General features: G+C 36.9%; 1 protein-coding gene across 4 annotated transcripts in view; it reads right to left on the reverse strand.

Moving 5' to 3' along the window:
- LOC134796756 (galactosylgalactosylxylosylprotein 3-beta-glucuronosyltransferase 3-like) overlaps positions 1 to 18,749 on the reverse strand; it is a 35,101-nt gene extending 16,352 nt beyond the window's left edge. The window contains exons 1-5 of one of the 4 annotated variants that reach the window (XM_063768964.1): positions 18,309 to 18,749; positions 16,162 to 16,315; positions 14,669 to 14,689; positions 6,514 to 6,573; positions 1,866 to 1,997 (exon numbers count right to left, since the gene is read on the reverse strand). In XM_063768964.1, coding sequence (XP_063625034.1) covers positions 1,866 to 1,997; positions 6,514 to 6,573; positions 14,669 to 14,689; positions 16,162 to 16,315; positions 18,309 to 18,505 — 564 coding nt within the window. In that variant the 5' untranslated portion in view covers positions 18,506 to 18,749. The remainder of the gene's footprint in view (positions 1 to 1,865; positions 1,998 to 6,513; positions 6,574 to 14,668; positions 14,690 to 16,161; positions 16,316 to 18,308) is intronic. The other 3 variants (XM_063768966.1, XM_063768967.1, XM_063768968.1) reach the window with 3 other exon arrangements.
- Positions 18,750 to 20,643: the final 1,894 nt, after the last annotated feature.

The raw sequence follows: 20,643 nt of genomic DNA on the forward strand, positions 1-20,643 counted from the left end.
GCGAGTCCGACTCGCACTTGCCCGGTTTTTTTTTCAGTCAGGCCTTCACTGCAGAATCTCTTTGAAGAAACTGTGTCGAGCTGCTTGACACATTTTCGTCGAAGCAACATATTGCTCGCTTAGCCGAGGCGATAAGTTTTCCCAACTTTTTATCTATCTAAGTACATACGTAAAATCTCAGTACCCCCTTTACCTCTCCTTCGTTTCAATATTACGATGGTCAAATACCTATAATACCTCTGCGAAGAATATCAAAAAGGTTTGGTTTATTTATTTATTTGTATCTCCTTGGATATCACGGGCCTTATTTATTAATTATTAGAATTGCAACCTATGAAGAAACAATCTGTGCGTCACAATAAACCTCTTTTATATGACTTTTTGCTGATTAAAATCATTAATAGCGCAAAAATGTGTATTTTGTGTATTTTATTCAGTATAACATCTATTGTCATCTCCACAGTTTAAATTAATGTAGGTACAATAAATATGAATATTAGAGAAGATTTTTATTATTTTTATTCTGAAGTACTCTTGAATCCGTTAAACATAACAGATTTTACAATTAGGTATACATACCTACTCGATTTGCAGACCTTAACTGCTTAGCTAATTTTGAAGTTATTTATGGAAATAGGCGATATTTAAACATTACCCTTCTTATCTTCGTATTTAACCACATACTGGGCCTATAATTTTGATTGTTAATTACCCATAAAATTACAGGAAATTTAACTTCACCTTTACCTAAGAGTCTTTTTAAGAAAGAAAAAATAATGTGCATAATGTCCTTGGACTTTGACGCAATAAAAAATGGAAACGTTATTACGAAAACATCGAAATATATGTTGCTAATCAGTAAGTTAATTAAAGCGACGTTGCCATTAATGGGTGTTATAATTAAATGTTCCCGAGTTAGTGCGGCTGCTAGTCCTAACTAATTTTAATAGTATGATCCCACCCGGAAAGTATGTTGCTGGCTTAATAGTTTTCAAATTATAATATTATTGGGTCGATGAACTATTTCTTGTTGTTATTCTGTCCCATCAGCCAGGAGACAATAGTATCATAGTTTCTTAGAAGAGCTGCTGTAACATGTTCTACAAACTTGCTTAGTAGATGTCCCATTATGGAAAGGCCTTATAACTACCAAAAAATTCAAGTTTGGTTCATTTAAATACGAAATAACTAGTATTTTAAGAGTGACCCAGGAGACCGTAACCATGGCAACCAGTGACAAGGAGCAGTTGATTCACCCTATAGCCAAATTTTAACGATGTTTTCTTGAAATACAAGTACACAGTACGGGTGTGACTGGGGAAAATCAAATAAGCAAGAATGGCACAGGCATGAGACGGGCTATAACTTTAAAAGGGAATCAAATGTCGATCCGTAGATCCCTACCCTGACAAATAAACCAATTATTGCTGGACCGATGTCTCCGACGTCGCCCATAGTGCTCGTACACTGTTATACGGCAAAACAACATCGGCCCGATTCCAATGTGTCAAATGTGACGTTTCTTCAAACAAAAACGTCACTTTTGACACTGACACATCTAATCCATATCGTTTCTACATCTATTAATTGACGTATCTTAAAGTTCGAATCAGGTAGCATATCTCGGCATTTGCACGAAGTATCATATGAATACTATAAATCCTTGTAACATACTTACAACATACTATAGAGATTTTATTAAAGTATATTGGCAGTTAGATGGTAATTGATATTTAGTAAGTAGTGTGGTCTTTCCGTGACCACAGCTGGTGCAACTCAGCTGAAACGTCGGAATTTAAGGTGTAATTAAATATGTGTACAAAACGCGAGAGTTAAAAGTGTTATATTAAGTAATGGTCTCGTACCTCATCGAAGACCTTCAGAGAGTATGTGTTGTCGTCATCCATGAAGAACACGACGCCCGAGGTCCCTTCTGGAGACCTCAGGTGCGCCCGCAGCCAATCCAAAGCCTTATTTCGCTGCTCCACGCCACTTGCCTGCAATACAACACGTGATATTACACAGACATTAGAGTCGGACCAAGCTAACTCTGCATCGCATTTGCAATGACAAGGTGTGGCAACGTCATCATTAACTTTTTGGACGCCAATGACCGATATATCCGCACCGTAGGTCCAACGCCAAATACTGAATAATCCGTCACAGACCACAGAACAACATAGACCTACGTGCATATGCATAAAGTTCAATTTCAGTATTGACACTTCGGTGACGTTGCGTCCGAGTGACAGCTATTGTGTTTGACACTGCGTCGGCGTTAATGTCAAATTTCTATGAAAATGTGACGTTTGATACTCCCACACTTTGTTCTGTTCAAGTTGGTGCACAGTTAGCTTAGACGGATAGTCCAATGATTATCATTATCACAAAAGAGTGGTCAGTTTGATAATTACTAGAGGACAATTCTGTTTTTAAAAATTGATATCTTTTTTTTTATCTTATCTCATCAAATACGACCTTGATCATCAGCATTAGCGGCTCACGTTGTATAATAGTGCTGACGAAATGCAATCAGGAGTAGGGTTGCCATATGGAAGAATTAAATGTCCTGCTAAAAATCCTGACATTTCTTGTATCAGAGATTTGGCGTAGCTTGAACGACGCCCCGGCGGCGCGCTGCGCTCTGCGGTGTACTGTATCGTGGATAGGGCTTGCAATTCGAATATTCGAATATTCGAATTTGTCGAATATTCGACCTGTTTTGATATTCGAATATTCGGCCGCTCAGGTTTCGAATATTCGAATATTTTTTATTAGTATAAAAAATCTATTTCATCCGCTGTAGTTACAGTTTCTGTGTATTTTCCGGGTATTTACAGTGAATGAGGAACGATAGGTACCCAAATACGAAGGAAATAATATTTTTACTGTATTCCTCTCGATAGACTTCGTGAATACAGTGAAACTTAACTCAATTTGAAAGAAAACGAAATCAAAAAGTATGTTATTTTTACGGTGCGTAAGTTTTATGTTATAAAGGTCATTCTGTTTATTAAGTGCAAGCGTGCGTTAAGCGATTTTTTGAAGACTAAACCTTGCCCGCACTTATCGCAATTCTCAAATTTGATCATACCAAACCTGCCCAACTAGGTAATCTAACTATGCACCTTTAGCTAACGAATAGTCCACCCAGTAGTCAACTAACTTTTTCCCTTAAATATTCCAATATTATATAATTAAGTCGACCTTTAGGCATAAAAACTTGCCAAAACAAACAAAGTCAATAAAGATTCAAAATACAATGGAATTAGGTACATGCCTTTTTACAGGCCTCTGAGTGACTACAAGTTAATTTAAATCAAAAAATAATTACCTACTAAAAAAAATATCTTACATACCTAGGTGTTTGGATGGTTAAAGTTATATTATTTCACGCAACGACGCATTTATAATAAAAGTTTTATCTAGAAATATTGAATACGTCTTATTTTGGCGTTTTACTTGTTTTTATAAATGTGGGCATCTCATAGTAGGATGATAAAATCTAGTTAATTTCTGCAAAATATCATTAGTTTTAGCAATATGTGAAAAAAGCTTTTGAATAAAACGATAATAAACCGATTTCTCGTTCTTTTTCTTATTTTTTATAATATTCGAATAATTATTCGAATATTCGAATATGTCGTCAGAAAAAGTCGAATATTCGAATACCTGAAAGTTTCGAATATTTGCAAGCCCTAATCGTGGATCTGTATCACGTAAACATTTTTTTTATAAGGCAATTCCTAAAAACCTGACATTTGCCAAATCCGGCCGCAATCCGGACATAGGGTCAAAAATCCTGACATGTCCGGACAAATCCTGACGTATGGCAACCCTAACCAGCAGTCATCTCATAACGCATTTCGCTCGCACTTATTGGTGAGCGTGAGATGCCTGATAACCAGACATCGTAAATTTTATAGCATTTTCAGTGCAGCGGAGTGGTGTTAACAGAATTGGTATAAACAATTTCAACCCTAATGATTAATTAGCGTTAATATAAACCTTAATTTACCATTTCAGTTGGAATTATCTATACCAATTCCGATAACACCACTCCGCTGCACCAAAAATGCTATAAAATTTACGATATCTGCTGATAACATAACACGATTCGAGATCGGATCAAAATGAAATGAAAAACGTACCAAATTGTGAAAACAGAATTAGTCTGATTAAGAACATATATCAAGCAAATCTTGTCAGTAGCAAACGGCGGCAAATTTGAAAAATCGCGGGTTAGCAACACTGTGTTCGAATAATTCGAAAATCGCGTGTCATCTGTGTGTTATCTGTGGAATGTGGATCGCGAATGACAGCCATCATCTTTGTTTACATTCTGAATCGATTCTATTTCAAGTGATATTTCTGCTGTGTCACCATTAAATACCAATATATTAAATAAGATTGTGCTTAATCAAAGCTAAGATGCCTACAATGCCTACAGTGCCAACTGAGAAATCTAATAAAATATTAAAATCCAGCAGGACATCTACCTGCTGAAGCAATGATTTTATTCATACATTCTTGTTTAACGGCATAGGTAGTCCACTTCTAATTTTATTTTGAGATCTTCAAATTAGTTAATCATTTTGTCAATATCACACACCGCTTTTAAATTGTCCGTCCATACCTATTAATAACAATTTCAAACATTCTCAATAGAGAATCCGCGAGTGACAATTTGAATTGACGGGCGCGCTCAGCGGAAAAAAAAGTTTTGGTTCGATGTACATTGTACATTGGTGCTTTTCTTAGCGCAATACTACTCTTTGAGTGTTGCCCTACTTTCGTTTGCTTTACATTGCTACTGACAAGATTTGCTTGACGCACTATAGTATTAACATCTCAGTATTGACAAGAATTAGGCCAATTAGAATCTTCAAACGTTATATGGTTCTAAATCATTAAAGGATTTGTTAGATGAGTTTCCCAAATGCAGTTATTCCTTGGAGATACAATAATATTTCATACAAGGATTATGCACAGTTGCAAAAAGACGAAGAAAAATAATGACAGAATATACAATTTTGACGACCGGTCTGGCCTAGTGGGTACTGACCCTGCCTGTGAAGCCGATGGTCCTGGGTTCGAATCCCAGTAAGGGCATTTATTTGTGTGATGACACAGATATTTGTTCCTGAGTCATGGTTGTTTTCTATGTATTTAAGTATTTATATATTATATATATCGTTGTCTGAGTACCCACAACACAAGCCTTCTTGAGCTTGGGACTGTGGGACTTGGTCAATCTGTGTAAGAATGTCCTATAGTATTTATTTATTTATTTATTTATTTATTTATTTATACAATGTTTTTTAACCATCTTAAGCCCCACAAAATTATAAACCCTCTTATTTTGTATGAAAAATCAAGTGGGAAATTAAAATTGTAAAGATTAATGTTACGTAACAGTTCACTACAAAAGTTGAAATTTACTAGCTTTCTGCCCCCGACTTCATCTGCGTAGAATATGTATATCCATATAACTTCCATAATAAATTCCACCCCCTTAAGGGATGGTTTCTGGGATGAAAACTATCCTATGTTCCCCTGGACTCAAATTGTTTCCTTAAGAAATTAATTTTCGGTCTTCACAGATGTCAACATTAAATCCTTTATAATCAGGGGCCTCAGGGACTCAGGACTTCAAAACCTACAAGCTCATACTTACGTAAGCGGGAAAATTTATTTCCGCTATCTCAACGACGCATACTTATCATTAACCTAAGTTTGTGTATTAATTCCTAGTTACACACAAATTGGCACCCATTTATTTTAGATAAGAGTTAGGAAAGTCTCGCTAGCAAATAAAACAGTTATGAAACTCAGTAGAGACAAGAAATTTGAACCTGAAGCTGAAAGTAACACACACACACACACACACAGACACTTTCTGGCATCTTACTGCTGAGAGAGACAGAGATATAACACCTCTCTCTGTCCCTCTCAGCAGAATGTGTCCAATGAAAAGGTAGATGGAATAAGCCCTTAAGTACTTCCTAAAACTAATAGGACTGTTCAAGGCTACTTAGTTAAAAGCTTTTACTTGAGTATAAAGGTTGCTGCATACATATCGTGATTCTGACCCTATTATTCAGATATATCGGAACGGCCGAGGTGCTCAAAAATATCTGAACACGCACTCTAACGCGTTGACAATAGAGGCGTGTTCAGATATTTGTGAGCGCCTTGGCCGCTCCGATATATCTGATGGCGATTGTATAAATGGTGACAAGGTTATGTACAGCAGCAGAAGTTGCGAAGCGGGCCAGGTGTTCAAAATGATCTTGACGCGACTTTATTGTTAGGAGAATAAGAGCGTGTCAAGGTAATTTTGAGCACCTCGCCCGCTTAGCAACTTCTGCTGCTAACTGTATGTAGCAACCTCAACTTCTCATGTCAAATTTTAATGGTCAGAATAGAGCACACCTTTTGTTACCAAACCTGAAAGAATTACAACACACAAATGTTCAAGAAACCAAACTAAAACTTTAAACGCCTACATACGCATAACGAACTTATGTTGAGCCTTTTATTCTTCAATAAACATAAATTGGGATTCATAACCTGAAAATATAATCTTATTTTAATATACCGCATATAGTTTACATAACAGTTGATTCAAGACAACACATAAGTACAATCGCCTGCGCTCGCGGTGTTCCAGTTAAGAAAAACCGGGCAAGTGCGAGTCGGACTCGCGCACGAAGGGTTCCGTACCATAATGCAAAAAACGGCAAAAAAAAAAACGGTCACCCATACAAGTACTGACCCCGCCCGACGTTGCTTAACAACGGTCAAAAATCACGATTGTTGTATGGGAGCCCCACTTAAATCTTTATTTTATTCTGTTTTTAGTATTTGTTGTTATAGCGGCAACAGAAATACATCATCTGTGAAAATTTCAACTGTCTAGCTATCACGGTTCGTGAGATACAGCCTGGTGACAGACAGATGGACGGACGGACGGACAGCGGAGTCATAGTAATAAGGTCCCGTTTAGGGAATGCAAATCGGTTATTTTCGGTTATTTTTTCATACAAAAAATAACCGAAAATAACCGATTTGCATTCCCTAGTCCCGTTTTACCCTTTGGGTACGGAACCCTAAAAATTGCCTTAACCCTTGCAACCGAGCGGTTACCAGGCCGCGTAGCCAACATGCCAATCGTCACTGTCGCACTAATATGGAAGAGTGATAGAGAGACACAAAGCGTTTCGATGTCGTAGCGATAGCGATTGTCACCTTGGCTAGGTCGGCTGGCTACCTGCAAGGCGTTCGAAACTGTCAAACTAGTATCGCCCTAAAAAAGGGGCCCACTGATTAACAGTCCGCCGGACGGTATCGGCCTGTCAGTTTTTCGGAACTGTCAAAATTTTGTTCTAACTGACAGGCCGATACCGTCCGGCGGACTGTTAATCAGTGGGCCCCTTAAGGGTGGAACACCGCGAGTGCAGGCGATTGTACTTATAATAAACAATAAATTGTTTGCCTTGTTTATATATCTATAGTGAAATATGTTCTGCGAACAGTTTATACAAATGCACTTTGTCACAAAGATTAGGATGTGTCCGACACACTTTATATTCTATGGAATACCTAGGCATTGTACATAGTGCCTAAAACGACAAGGCAAAGTATGAATAACAGATGTCCGATTTAGTTCTCGCCACAGACGAAAGGCCAAGCTGCTCGACCAAGACCCAGAGGTCTGTTTCCCAACAAACCTACGCAGGTAAAATACACAACAAGTGCGTGTCGGACTCGCCCACCGAGGGTTCCGTACTTTTTAGTATTTTGTTGTTATAGCGGCAACATAAATACATCATATGTGAAAATTTCAACTGTCTATCACGGTTCATGTGATACAGCCTGGTGACAAACAGTGGAGTCTTAGTAATATTAGGGTCCCGTTTTTACCCTTTGGGTATGGAACCTTAAAAACCAGTAAGGTCAATGTGGAAGAAGACCGGCATTGCCTATTGCGAATGTGCACCGTTGGTCCCATAGTAAAAGTTGCTCAATATACCTATTTAGGCCAAGAAAGGTACGCTCGGCTAGTATGGCGGAATGGAAATAATTAGTAATAGCTGAAATTTTCGGTGTATGGGACAGATAATAAATCTAGTGATTACGTCGACACATAATCCAAATAAATATATTACATTTAGGTATTTAAAAAAAAATGAAAAAATATAAAAAATCACAGAAAGTTTGTAAAAAATATTAATATATTTTTTTAAATTTATACTCATAGAGAAATATTTGCTTTATGACATTAAGCATGAATCACACAAAAAATAATTCTGTATCCTACATTTAAAGTAAGTAACCTACGGTTATTATTAAATTCAGTATATTTCCGTCCTCAAAAATGGTAATAGGCAATTTTTTCTCTCATTATTTCCAAATTACAATAAGTACAAGCGTTGCAATTTAATCGTACACTAAATAATACCGTATGGTAGGTTTTATGGGGTTATGCATTAATTGCCTGGTTAAAAATGGTAATAGATCAATATCATATGGGATTTTCATTATGAGTTCTCTTTCGTCGAATACTGTAAAAATCGGCTTGAAATATGATTCGTAACACAAAAAACCATCAAAAACGTTATCGTTGCTTTAAAGTTGCCGCGCACGAGCCAGCGAGCTAACGCGATTGGTCGTTGCATGGAGCGGGGCGACGGAACGATGAAACTTCCATCGCCCCGAGCGCGAATATTTAAAAAAGTATTTAGTATATTTACTATTTACTCGGTCAAAACATATGTACCAGTGAACGTAAAAAATATGGGAGACTAGATTCGAACTAATTATCAGCTTTAATCTGGGCAAGAGTGCTGTAAATAAGAAAGTAAATTTTACGTAATTGCAGGCTTTCCGTCTTTGCGTGCGCGTTAAATTTAATACAATAATAGGCCAATTATATAGGGCTATTATACTGACACACACCCAATTTGATAGCAGAAAAAGACGCGATATTAAAATTTTCTTAGGGAAATCAAATCTTCGCGCCTATAAGTTTAAACCATTTAAGGTTTCGATAGCGGTCATTTAAGTACCACCCCTCACCACTAAAATGTAATTATCAAAAACGACAGTTGCTAATGTTCCCCAAAGTAAGCATTTCTAATTATTGCTGCAATACAGTGGTACCGGGCACCTTGCGACGCAAGGCCGAGCAGGAATCGCAAACCTTAAAATATTTGCACTAATTAATTGAGTTAGGATTTTGTTAGTACTCTTTAATTGAATAGCAAAAAATATAAGTTATGTATTAGAAATACCGTTTTTATTCGATTTTTAATTAAGTAATTATTGTTAAACTTATTTTTACCGTGTGGTTTCGGTTAAAATTTCACTAGTAACATCATTTGGCGACTAGGGCAATAAAAGTCGACACCATAACCAACAAATTAACAAACAACAATAACCAACAAATTAACAAACAACAAAAATTTGCAGTAATATTCCAAAACTCGACTGAACGCAAGCGCACCGAACCGTGTCGCTCCCCTGACGCGACTCAGTGTCATAAAACGTAAGGCCGTGGTATTAACGACAGCGGATAGCTGAGCGGCGAGCGGTGACTGCAGGCGGCAATAAGGTGTTCAGTGAATGTTTTTATAATTTGAAATTACTTCGTTTCCATGTAGAAATAACCAAACAGACTTTAGAAGCATTTAATATTTTATTTGTGGCCGTATAAATTATGTTTTATTGGTAAATTAACTACAATTATTCATATTTGTGGATAAAACAATATACATACTATAATTAATACTAAATTAACATTAAATAAATACATTATTTATGACATAAAAATACATTATATATACGCGTATTTAACTACTTAGCACTGTTTAATTACGATACTTGCAAGCAAGTAGTAAAGTATAGGGCTCCATCCTATCCTGTACCACGATATACAAGCGATAACATTTTTGCGACAGTTTTGTATAGATAATGGATTTGTCGCTAGAAAATTACGATATCGAGATAAAAGTCAGGTCTCTAGTCAAGCTGAATGTGTTTCACTATAGAATAGTAATCGAGTTGGTTCAGATTTAACGTTTAATGCATATAAATAACATAATTAGTAAATAACATAATTTTGGACTAAGTACATTATACATACCTACATGACATCAGGCTATGGTTTGGCGCACCGTGACCCTGAACGGCGCGGTAATGTGTTACGGCTGTTAAGTGAAGTCCAGACGGGATGATCAAATCGACCGATTTGATCAGAAATGAAATTGGGGTCAATCTCCAAATTAAACAACTGTACCGATATTTGGAACCTCAGAATAATATACCCGGCCGGATACCAGATAGTAACTTTGCTTGATTTCAGAGTAAACAAATTGGATTTAAGAAACAGTCACGGTCATATTGTACATTACTCGTTTATTATTTCAAAACAATTTAAACATCCACTCACTTGCACGCGTAGGTACCTACTCATTTCGAACATAGAAATGAGTCCGCGCCAACGTTCACCACGAAACAGGTTAAAACCTGCACAATGCGCACCTAAAAACCGAAATGTAGGTATTGTTAAATTTAGTTTGTAGTTAATTAGTTTTTTGGTGTAAGTGTATGAACTTAGGTCTGAAATAAATGTTTTTTTTTTTATTGTTCCGCCGTCCGAAGATTCGGCGGTCGGATACCGAATATTTGGCCGACGGTCAGGCCGAATATCCGGTATCCGACCAAACAACTATCCATTGCATTTCTAATTGAGAGTGGCAACACTGTCGTAAGTCGTATTGCCCTTTTCTAGAATATACGTCCCTCGCTCCTACACTCCCACCACACAGGCAGGTTGCTTTGTCAGTTATACAAGGCAAATTTTCAAGTCATTGGCTTGCTGTTTTTCCATCTGGAAGGTCGTGAAGCTAAACTGCTGGTGAGTTTTTGAATTTGTACCTTAGTTTAGCTGACTATATTGAAATAGTTATTTATTTTACAAGGGGGCAAAGTTGTTGTTTAACCGCTCGTGCTAATATTGATACTTGAGCAAGTAAAACATTCGAAACATGGAATCTTGAGCGTTGCGAGGGTTTCAAAGCACGAGGGTTAAACAAAATTTGCCCCAAGTGAAACACAAAATGTTTCACCACACCAACCCAAAGCAAATATTAAATGTAAAAATATCATACAAAATCAAACACTGAATTTTATTAAATATTTATGATTTAAAAGTCAATTCTACCAGCAAACATAAGAAAACAACTCAAAATTTGCATTTGTTTCCTTTGCCTCACTTGTGAATAAAATGAAACTTTGCTCTCAGTTTTTGAAGTGCAAAGTAAGCCTTTCCGAGCTGGTGCGAAATAAATAATTAAATTTTTCACGCCACTGTTCGGAAATGTGGCAATAGATGGTCTAAAACCAAGCTGGAAAGTAGGCAATAGCTGTAGCACCTGAACCACCACTACTACAATGTTTCATTATTATCATCATCTGTCATTGGTGACAGTTCGCTACAGCAATGAGTATAATTTAAAACATAAAAATCAATAAAAGGTCTTTTTTGGCGCAACTTTTTCCTTCAAAAATAAATTTAGGTTATTTATAGGACCAATTTCTTGTTTAAAAAAAAACGAAATGTTAAACTATTCATTCATTCAGTCAGTTCATTCGATTCACGCTTAAGGCGTTTTTTACTTTTGTAGCTGTTTGTGGTTTTTTAGCAAAAACGCTTCTAAGTTTAGAGTCGGTTTGAAGCAAACAACATAAAAACGCCTCTTAAATGTGATAAAAAAGAAAAAAGGCGGGATCGGAAAATTCTCACTGAATTGGATAGTACTATAAAATATAAGAAACACGTATCTACGCTCGCTATAAAAATGAGTTCTTCTAGTGAAGAAAATGATATTCTTACGCTGACGCCTACCGAAATTCAAGAGACAGCACAGGCAGTGGCTAGTAATTTGCTACCAGAGAAATCGCGTGCTAGTACTTATAGTTATGCAAATGTTTCCTTATTTCCTCGCAGTAGTCGTGAAAAGCACTATGTAATGCCTCGGCCGGAAACGCTAAAGATGGAGTCGTATTATTCGAGGGCCTCCACCAACGTGTCGGCCCTCAAACTCACTCGTCCATCTTTTAGCGGTTTTCCGTCCTCTCCTACAATGTACTACAGTTGTCCGTTTAATTATTTAGCAAATAAAAACGATCCGGAATAGTGATGTGAAAGTGCAAGAGGATATTAGAAAGAGAGATGCCTAAGAGTAGCATACCATAATGAATACATGTGTCTTAGCTGTATATTGTATTGTTATAAATAATGTTAAAAATGCTTTATGTTGTTAATGTGTTCCAAATTGTGCCGCTTTGGCATTAGCTGTAAGGTGCAATTTGTTATTTGAAATAAATAAATATTACAATAAATGTTAATTTTACCAAATGTACCTATCAAATTGTATACTTTACTAAATATCTCTCTCCTCACAGGTGTTACAATAAAGGGTGTACGTACTACATAATTAATTAAACACTCATAATATAATTATATTACATACACATAATAAGTATATCATAGGATATGTATAATCACATTGGTTTGGCGTCTTCCTACCACCAGGCGATAACAAACATGTTTCAATATTATTCTTAGGTTCCGAATATCGGTACAGCTGTTTAATGACAGCATTTACACAAAAATAAAACGCTAATTAAATAACTTATCATATTCGGAACTACAGATGCAACGGATAGTTGTTTGGCCGCATACAGGATACCGGATGTACGGCCTGACCATAGGCCGAATATTCGGTATTCAGCCGCCGAATATTCGGCCGGCGGAAATATTCAGGTTTTTCAGGTGCGCATTGTGGAAGTTTTGGCCTGTTTCGTAATGAACTTTCGCGCGGTATATAGGTCTATCATTAGGTACGAAATTAGTGCACGAGAATCATCAAAAAATCATGCTTCGAATGACACCGTTTCCTCCTGCGTCATGCTACCATCATCCGATGTCCAGACCCCCCCTCCCCAAATTTGAAATGACTTAAATTTATGAATATCCCCCTACGACAGTGTTGCCACTCTCAATATTATTTATTCTTAGGTTCCGAATATGGTAAGTTATTTAATTAGCGTTTTATTTTTGTGTAAAACGCTGTCATTTTAAAGCCGTACTTTTCGCCTTATTGCAAAGGAGTAAGGTGCAAAAGTGTAAACATATATTTCACGTCGACTCTTATTATACTATGTTATACTTATTATGGAACTTAGTATGTTATACTTATTATGGAACGTAAACTATGAATTGAAAGAGCACGAAATAGTCAATATAGGTAATACGTTTGTTGAAAAAAAAAAAGTCTACAGACGCTTAGGCGCGAAGGGTTATTGTCTCATAGAAAATTTGAATTTCGCGCCTTTTCTACTGACAAAGTTGTTGGATAGACGTTAATATCAAATTAAAGAGTGGGCCTACACACTTCGCTGTGACAGAATGTGAAAGTGTCACCAAAACTGTCAAATGACTACGATAATAAGTATTCCTTTTATAATGCCACTCCACACTATGCCATTCTGAAATTAAATAAGAACGATAGATAGTCATGCGCAATTTTTATTTTTGTAGTGGGTCATAATTGACGTATATAATTACGAATATAATTTGAACATCACCAATAATATTGGAAATGATATCAGTTATTTTTAATCAGCTATCATTCACGCGCGCGTTCATTTTGCTCAGACTTGGCCGCACAAATATTTGGTGCGAGCGAGACGCCCGCGCACGTTCGAATTGGCCTGTCACTTGTAGCAACTTGTAGGTAAGTACATACTTACCTACATACTATCCACGCGTCCTTGGCACGAACTCCCGCCACCGCCCCGCATTGAAACTGTCCCCGCGCGCCGCAAGGAAATGTAATCCTTAGCATTAGCGCAAAGAGTTCAAATTTAGTAGTTTCATTTAGCGAATTTGTTAAAATGCACATATTTATTACATTGACCATATTTTTGTGTGATTATGTATTGAATATCACTTTGAACGTTATCAGAACAAAGTCTGCAAGAAATTATATCTATAACCATTTTTTCTAGCAGGTTTAAGGCGTAAATATATATACAAGTGATACAAATAATATTGATGTCGGATTCTCGGATAAATAGTTTAACGAGGTAGTTTTATGGTAATTCAATCAAAGACCTAATTATTACTTTTTTTTATATCAAGTTACGACGTATATCCGTGAGGCCCCGCCATTTATTGAATTAGTTATTTTCCGTGTTAATATTTTGACTGATTCCATTGTCGACTCATTATAAATATTATTTTCGTCACGTTTACGAACTAAAAATACTATTACTATTTTTAACAAACAAGAACGGCTCTTTTTTTTAACTATTTTTTTTTACCTACTTCCGGACAGAAAGTTTGTTGGATTCGAAAATAAAGTATCTTAAAATGATCTAAAGAACAGGAATAAAAAAAAAATTGCCTATTACTAATTAATGTTTAACGTAACCGTATCTTTACTGGAGTAATTCCCAAAATCGCCCTGGCAACGGGAATGCAGTTATTTTTAGCCATCCTGTATATATCGATGTTTGGTCGCACTGTTTGGCTGTGGATGTTTGGATGTTTGGTGGAAATTAGGTATTATATACAATGACTGCAATATGCACTTACCGTACTGCCATTACCGTGGTTCTAAAATACAAAAGGGGCATATATTCATTAAGTAAGTTTTTTTTTGTTTACCTACCTATTTGATGGATGTTCTCTGTTCTAAATGTTCTAATACCCGATCGTTTCAAGTTGGCAGTTACCTCCCGGCCCGCTTCCCCGCCCTATCCCCTCTGACGCCGTATCCACTCGGCTACTGGAGCTTTACAACTACTTTTATGACTTACCGACATATTATTCACAAAAAAAAGTGAGAATTAAAAAAAAAATTAAGAACTAAATTATTTTCTGTCGACAGTACCAGAATAAGTAATAGTAATACCGTACAGAAAGGACACTTCCTACAAAACCGAAGTTTGACAGAGATTCAGGGTCGAATCATGATATCTCTTATCAAACTGCACAACGGGACTTAATCGCGTATTTAAGTTTTAAGATTTACCTCCGACGTTTCGAGGACGGCGTTGTCCCCGTGGTCTCGGAAATGTTTAATAATCGTGAAAGTTTAAATCAGTATGATATCTCTTTCTAACTTATGGCACTATCCCTTTCGGCTATTTAGGGTTGTCAAAATTCAAACCATTATCTTATCTGTGGTTGTGCACGCAAAGGGACGTCAAGTTGTATCAACGCTAATAATTGCTCGGAGCAATGCTGAGGAATGAAGGCCTACCGCGAACCACGTTCGACGTGTTTCCTCTCTGTCGCACTTGTAAATTCGTACGTAAGTGTGACAGGGAGGCAACACGTTGAACGTTCTGAGCCGAACGGAGCTGAGTTTGCCCGAAGTCAGGAGTGTCTCCCCAGTGACAGTGCTAGTAATTTTTGTCCCTGTGTCGTTATCACGAGTATCATGACGGTCGCCGACGGCCAACTTGAAGCGAACGGGTACTAGGTCTGATCATTATTATGATAGTTTTATCTATTTATGTATACCAACATTGAATAACCCATTACCTACATAATGAAAAAATAATCATCAATGGTTGTTATCACAGTTCATGGGTCAGGTCAGGCTATACGGGTTTTCCGTATATTTTAACAGAGTAAAAAAGGAATTTTTAGATATAAGAGCTCGAAAACAATACAAAAGGTAATCACGGTTCATATCCCGGTCGATATACAGCTGTAAGTCAAAATTCATGTAACTTCAGCATGTTGTTTTAAAATGAGAGTGTAACTTAGGTTGTATGGGAGCGACTTATAGGCGGCAGGTATGTAAGATTTATAACTTGACCAAGTTGAGTCACAGAATAAATAATAGTACTAGGTACAGAAGACTCACTCTCTAATAAAACGCGTCTGTTACGATCAGGACAGTATGGCCGCTAGGTGGCGACAGCGCCACGCGCGGCTTATGGCTAGCCACCAAAATTGGTGTGGAACGGATGTACTTTTAGCTACCTGTAGCAAAGAGACGAAATCGCGGAGTGAGCCACGCCTGGTTGAGTATGATTTTCATATTTTTTTGCTACATATTTATATTTGCTACTTACCGAAGATCCTTTAGGCTTTTCAGTCTTCACATTGAGATGTGTATACTTTAAGTTTGATTCCTTGAGCAAATTTTCCACTAGCTTGGTCTTTGTATCAGAGTCCTCTATGACGATCCAATGAAAATTCTTCACTAACATCAGAGTTTGAGATAACCTGTTAAAAAAAGAAAATACAAATCTTTAGAAGATCCTCTACAAGAATATTGTGTTAAACTTTGTTTTAGTTCCCAGTTACTAAAATTGAGTTAAACCAGCACAGTATTACAATGAGAGTTTCCAAAATCATACTGTCCCAACCCATCTGTCATACAAAAGCTGGATATATAGAATGGGTAGAGAATTTATCAGATCCAACATACCAATCAAACTCTCAATTTAGTATCAATAATATAAAAACATAGGTTGTACTTGACTTGTCTAATTCTAATACAATTTCCCAATAAGATTTCAAGAAATACTACTTATACAACATAATGTGACCTGTAGGTTAAGTTAAATTTGGTATTAAGAAAAGGTAATAGGGTAGACATTTGCTGAGAGGGTTGAATGGATTTACCCGAGTTTGAAGCTAAGCAACACAAATATGAATGCACCACAACAGTGTCTTAGGTATGAGATAGATTACCCATCTTTTTCTAGTTGTATTCATTAGGAAGGGATGGGTAGACTATCTCGCGCGCGACGTGCTATCGCTGTATACTCATACTAAGCCTACTGTCAAGAATTGGAGACAGAATAAAAAAAATTACAATACAGTTCGAAATACATTAATAAGGTAAATAATCAATAACTGGCCACCAATACCATAATTTAATGCAGCATTATGAATGCTATGGGCCATTAGTTGCCGGATAATAAGACATAAAATTTTACAGCCATTTCCATACTGCATTGTTGCATTAAGGCATTATGTATGCTGAATTATAGCTGAAATATGAGCTGTAATTGATAATTTCTCTAGAAATTGTTTTGGCAATAACATTAACTATGGTGCACCAAAATTGTATCCTAATTGGGATGATGACACATGTAATTTTTTGTATGTCTCATGTAATACTTAAGTTAAATTTAAGCGTTTTATGAATAAAATTTCTTCTATTCTATTTTAAATGTAAAATGTGACCTATAAAAATTGATTTTACCTATAAAGATAAGAAGATTTAGGCATTAAGTCCGCCATTTGTATATTTTTCCTGTTTGCGCAATAAAGTTTAAATAAATAAATAAAGATTCTGTATTCTATGGAAACTTATAACAAATTCTAATTCAATAAATAGAAAATGAGCAACTGTCAGACTTGTATCTGATTTTTGTATTGCCTTAATGCAATAGGCCCCATTTAGACATTTGATGCTCAAAACAAACCCGAACAGGCAAAACTTGTCCACCGGCCTTTTAACTAATTTTGCATTTAGGCAATGCTGTTATGAATGAAATGCTTAAAATGTGTTCTTGTGAAACGCCTAGATGATGTAGACTCCCTACTAAGTCTGAATACCCTAGAGATTAAATTTTAATAGCCATAATTAAACATTTGAGGAGGTGCACCTATCACTTCCTAGAAAACAGGTTTTGCAACTTCATTCATCTTTTTATTCACCAATCACATGAACTTATTTGCAGAAGGTTGAAATGGTTGTGATCATATCTTAATTTTCAGTTTTAAAAATTTCATACAAATACAATTTTAGCATAAAATTAAATACACATTGTAATTGTTCAAATAACAATTTACCAAATTTGGCAGTTTGGTTTGAAAAAGTTCCCTAAATACTCCAAAACGCTGCAGAAACTTTGTATGAAAGATTACCTGCACATATTCACCTTAAAATTTATGGAAAAAGTGAAAACATAAATATTTACACATTTTTAGGAATTTTTGGGCATCAGAAATATTTGTTACCTAAATATTTACATTTGGTTTTGTTTTATTGAATACACAATAAACTTTGGCCATAAAACGGTACCTAACTATCTACATTTAAGGAAGTAGAAAAATTCTAAAACTGATGACAGTACAAAGCCAATTAGTTTAATTTATAAATAGTGAGCCTCATTGCCAAACGCGTTAGGCAAATAAACGCGGTAGTCCGTAAATCAAGGGCAAATGCAACACGCGAGATGAACTTGTAAAGATGACCACATACCTTGTCAGGTCAGCCTTCTGCGCCAATCTTGCGTACGTTGGCGTGATCCCGTATATTGTCGGCAAGTAGGCCGCTGTTTCCGGGGTTAACTGACACTGGAACGCGGGTTTAGAATTAAACAAAAATAATACTACGAAAATCAACATCCCGAGCGCTAAGTATTGCTTCTTGATAATCTTGAGATTGAACAAATGCATTTTATTGTCACGGAATGCGAGTGATCTGCTGCCACGTTCGGTAGCTCGTTGTCCAAAGCGGATTATACGATATTATTGTTATAAATTCCACATATTAAACGTAAACGTAGTCGATGAGCAAATCGACTCGACTGCAGACGCGCCGCGGTGCAAAATGTTTACTGTCAAAAGTGTCAAAATCGAAACGTCATTCACGTCACCGCATTACGTCAACACTGAATGACAGATGTTGTTTTGCCATATCACAAAAATACAATTTCCCACAAAATTTTGTAAACAATCTCTAGTATGATCCATTATACTTAATCAAATTGTATAAAAAGGGGCTCCTAGAACGGCCTTAATTTTGACAAAATGTATGATTGTAATAATTGGCCGGTGACGGTCGTCCGGCAATATATTATAGTCACACTTTTTGATGTAATTTATGTAGCTGAAGCCCATGCATGTTCATGGACTCGACCAGGTAGCAAATGAAAATACTGCAATCATTTCCGCACAGACTCTAGGCACAATAAAATAATAGTACTACAGAAAGGAAACTTCCTACAAAACCGAAGTTTGACAGCGGTTCAGGGTCAAATCATGCTGTCCCTTTCTAATATATAAGTTAATATAAGTCCGCCATTTGTACATTGTTGTATAATATTTTGTGCAATAAAGTTTAAATAAATAAATATATGGCACTATCCCTTTCGGCTATTTAGAATTGTCTAAATTCAAGCCATTATCTTATCTGTGATTGTGCACGCAAAGGGAGATCAAGTTGTGTCAACCCTATTAATAATTGCTCGGAGCAATGCTGAGCCGAACGGAGCCGAGTTTGCCCGAAGGGAGGAGTTTCGCACCCCTGCTCTAGGTTTTAATCAGGGATGTAACGGATGTGGTTTTATCGGAACCGAAAACGGAAACAGATGTTTTCAATTTAGTTTAACGGAACCGGAACCAGAATCGGAGCCTGACTTTTTAACGATGTAGTCGTTTTCCCCTTTCTAAAATAAACCTTCAGACAATGTTTATACTTAGCCGTGTCCCCACTAACTTCATCAAAATAGTTCCAAATCGAACTTTATTTTGGCTTCATTGTACGTTTTTTTTACACACAGTCAGTAGTCAGTAGTACACAATAGAACACATACGATTTAAATTTTAATATCACGAATAAAACAAAGTATACAAACAAACAACAAATTAGCGTAGCACGTGGCAAGCGGGGCGATGAGCGAATGACTGGTATGAACCTGTTTGTTTTTGATGTACGCCGCCGCCGCGCGAAGCATTGACATCCGTTATAACTTCCGTTTCAAACATAACGGAACCGGAACAGAAACGGATGTGTAATACCAAACGGAAGTTCCGCCTTAACGGAAACGGAACCGGAGCTCCGTAACATCCCTGGTTTTAATGGCGTTACAGACGGGCGTGCCGGACCGCGACCTTGGTGCGGTCAAAATATTTATTTTTCGCTCTCACTTAAAGCTGCGTGCGTCCTTAACGGACGTATGGCGGACCGCGACTAAGGTTGCGGTCCAGTGCGGACGTTTGTAAGTTTCGCAGTGCGTTCCTTTTTAAGCCACAAATCCGCGACTCACAGATCCGCGAAATCGACTCCACACTCGCGTTCGCGTGGCGGCTTCGCGCCGCGATTCGCTCACGAGTGTGGAGGGGGCTTTAGAGTTAGACCTGTGCAGTGTGCAGTGCAAGTATTATTTTAAACGTCAAACTTCTATGAAATAATGACGTATTTTAAAATATGGGAAGGTGAAGGTTACGCGAAACGTTCAAATCAAGTCGGCCACGGTACATCACGATTTTGCATCGATTTATCAACGGCAACTCGTTTGACATTTTTTGCCTCATTCTATTGGGTTGATAAATTGCAGTAGTCTATGAAGCCCTTAAGGCAAATGGGGTTGTATTTTCCCCCAAAACAGGAGATGTTTCACTGGCAACAGTGGCAACATTGAATATAATGGCGATGGCGTTTAAATTCGATGATTTTGATGTCCCGTCCAAAGAGTATAATAATATATGTAAAGTGTCCCGTCAGATTCGTGGTAAATTTTTACAATTACTTTTATAATTAAATTACTGTAATTGTAAAAATTTACCACGAATCTGACGGGACATCGAAATCA

The sequence above is a fragment of the Cydia splendana genome, chromosome 14 (genome assembly GCF_910591565.1).
Source record: "Cydia splendana chromosome 14, ilCydSple1.2, whole genome shotgun sequence".
NCBI classification, from domain to species: domain Eukaryota; kingdom Metazoa; phylum Arthropoda; class Insecta; order Lepidoptera; family Tortricidae; genus Cydia; species Cydia splendana.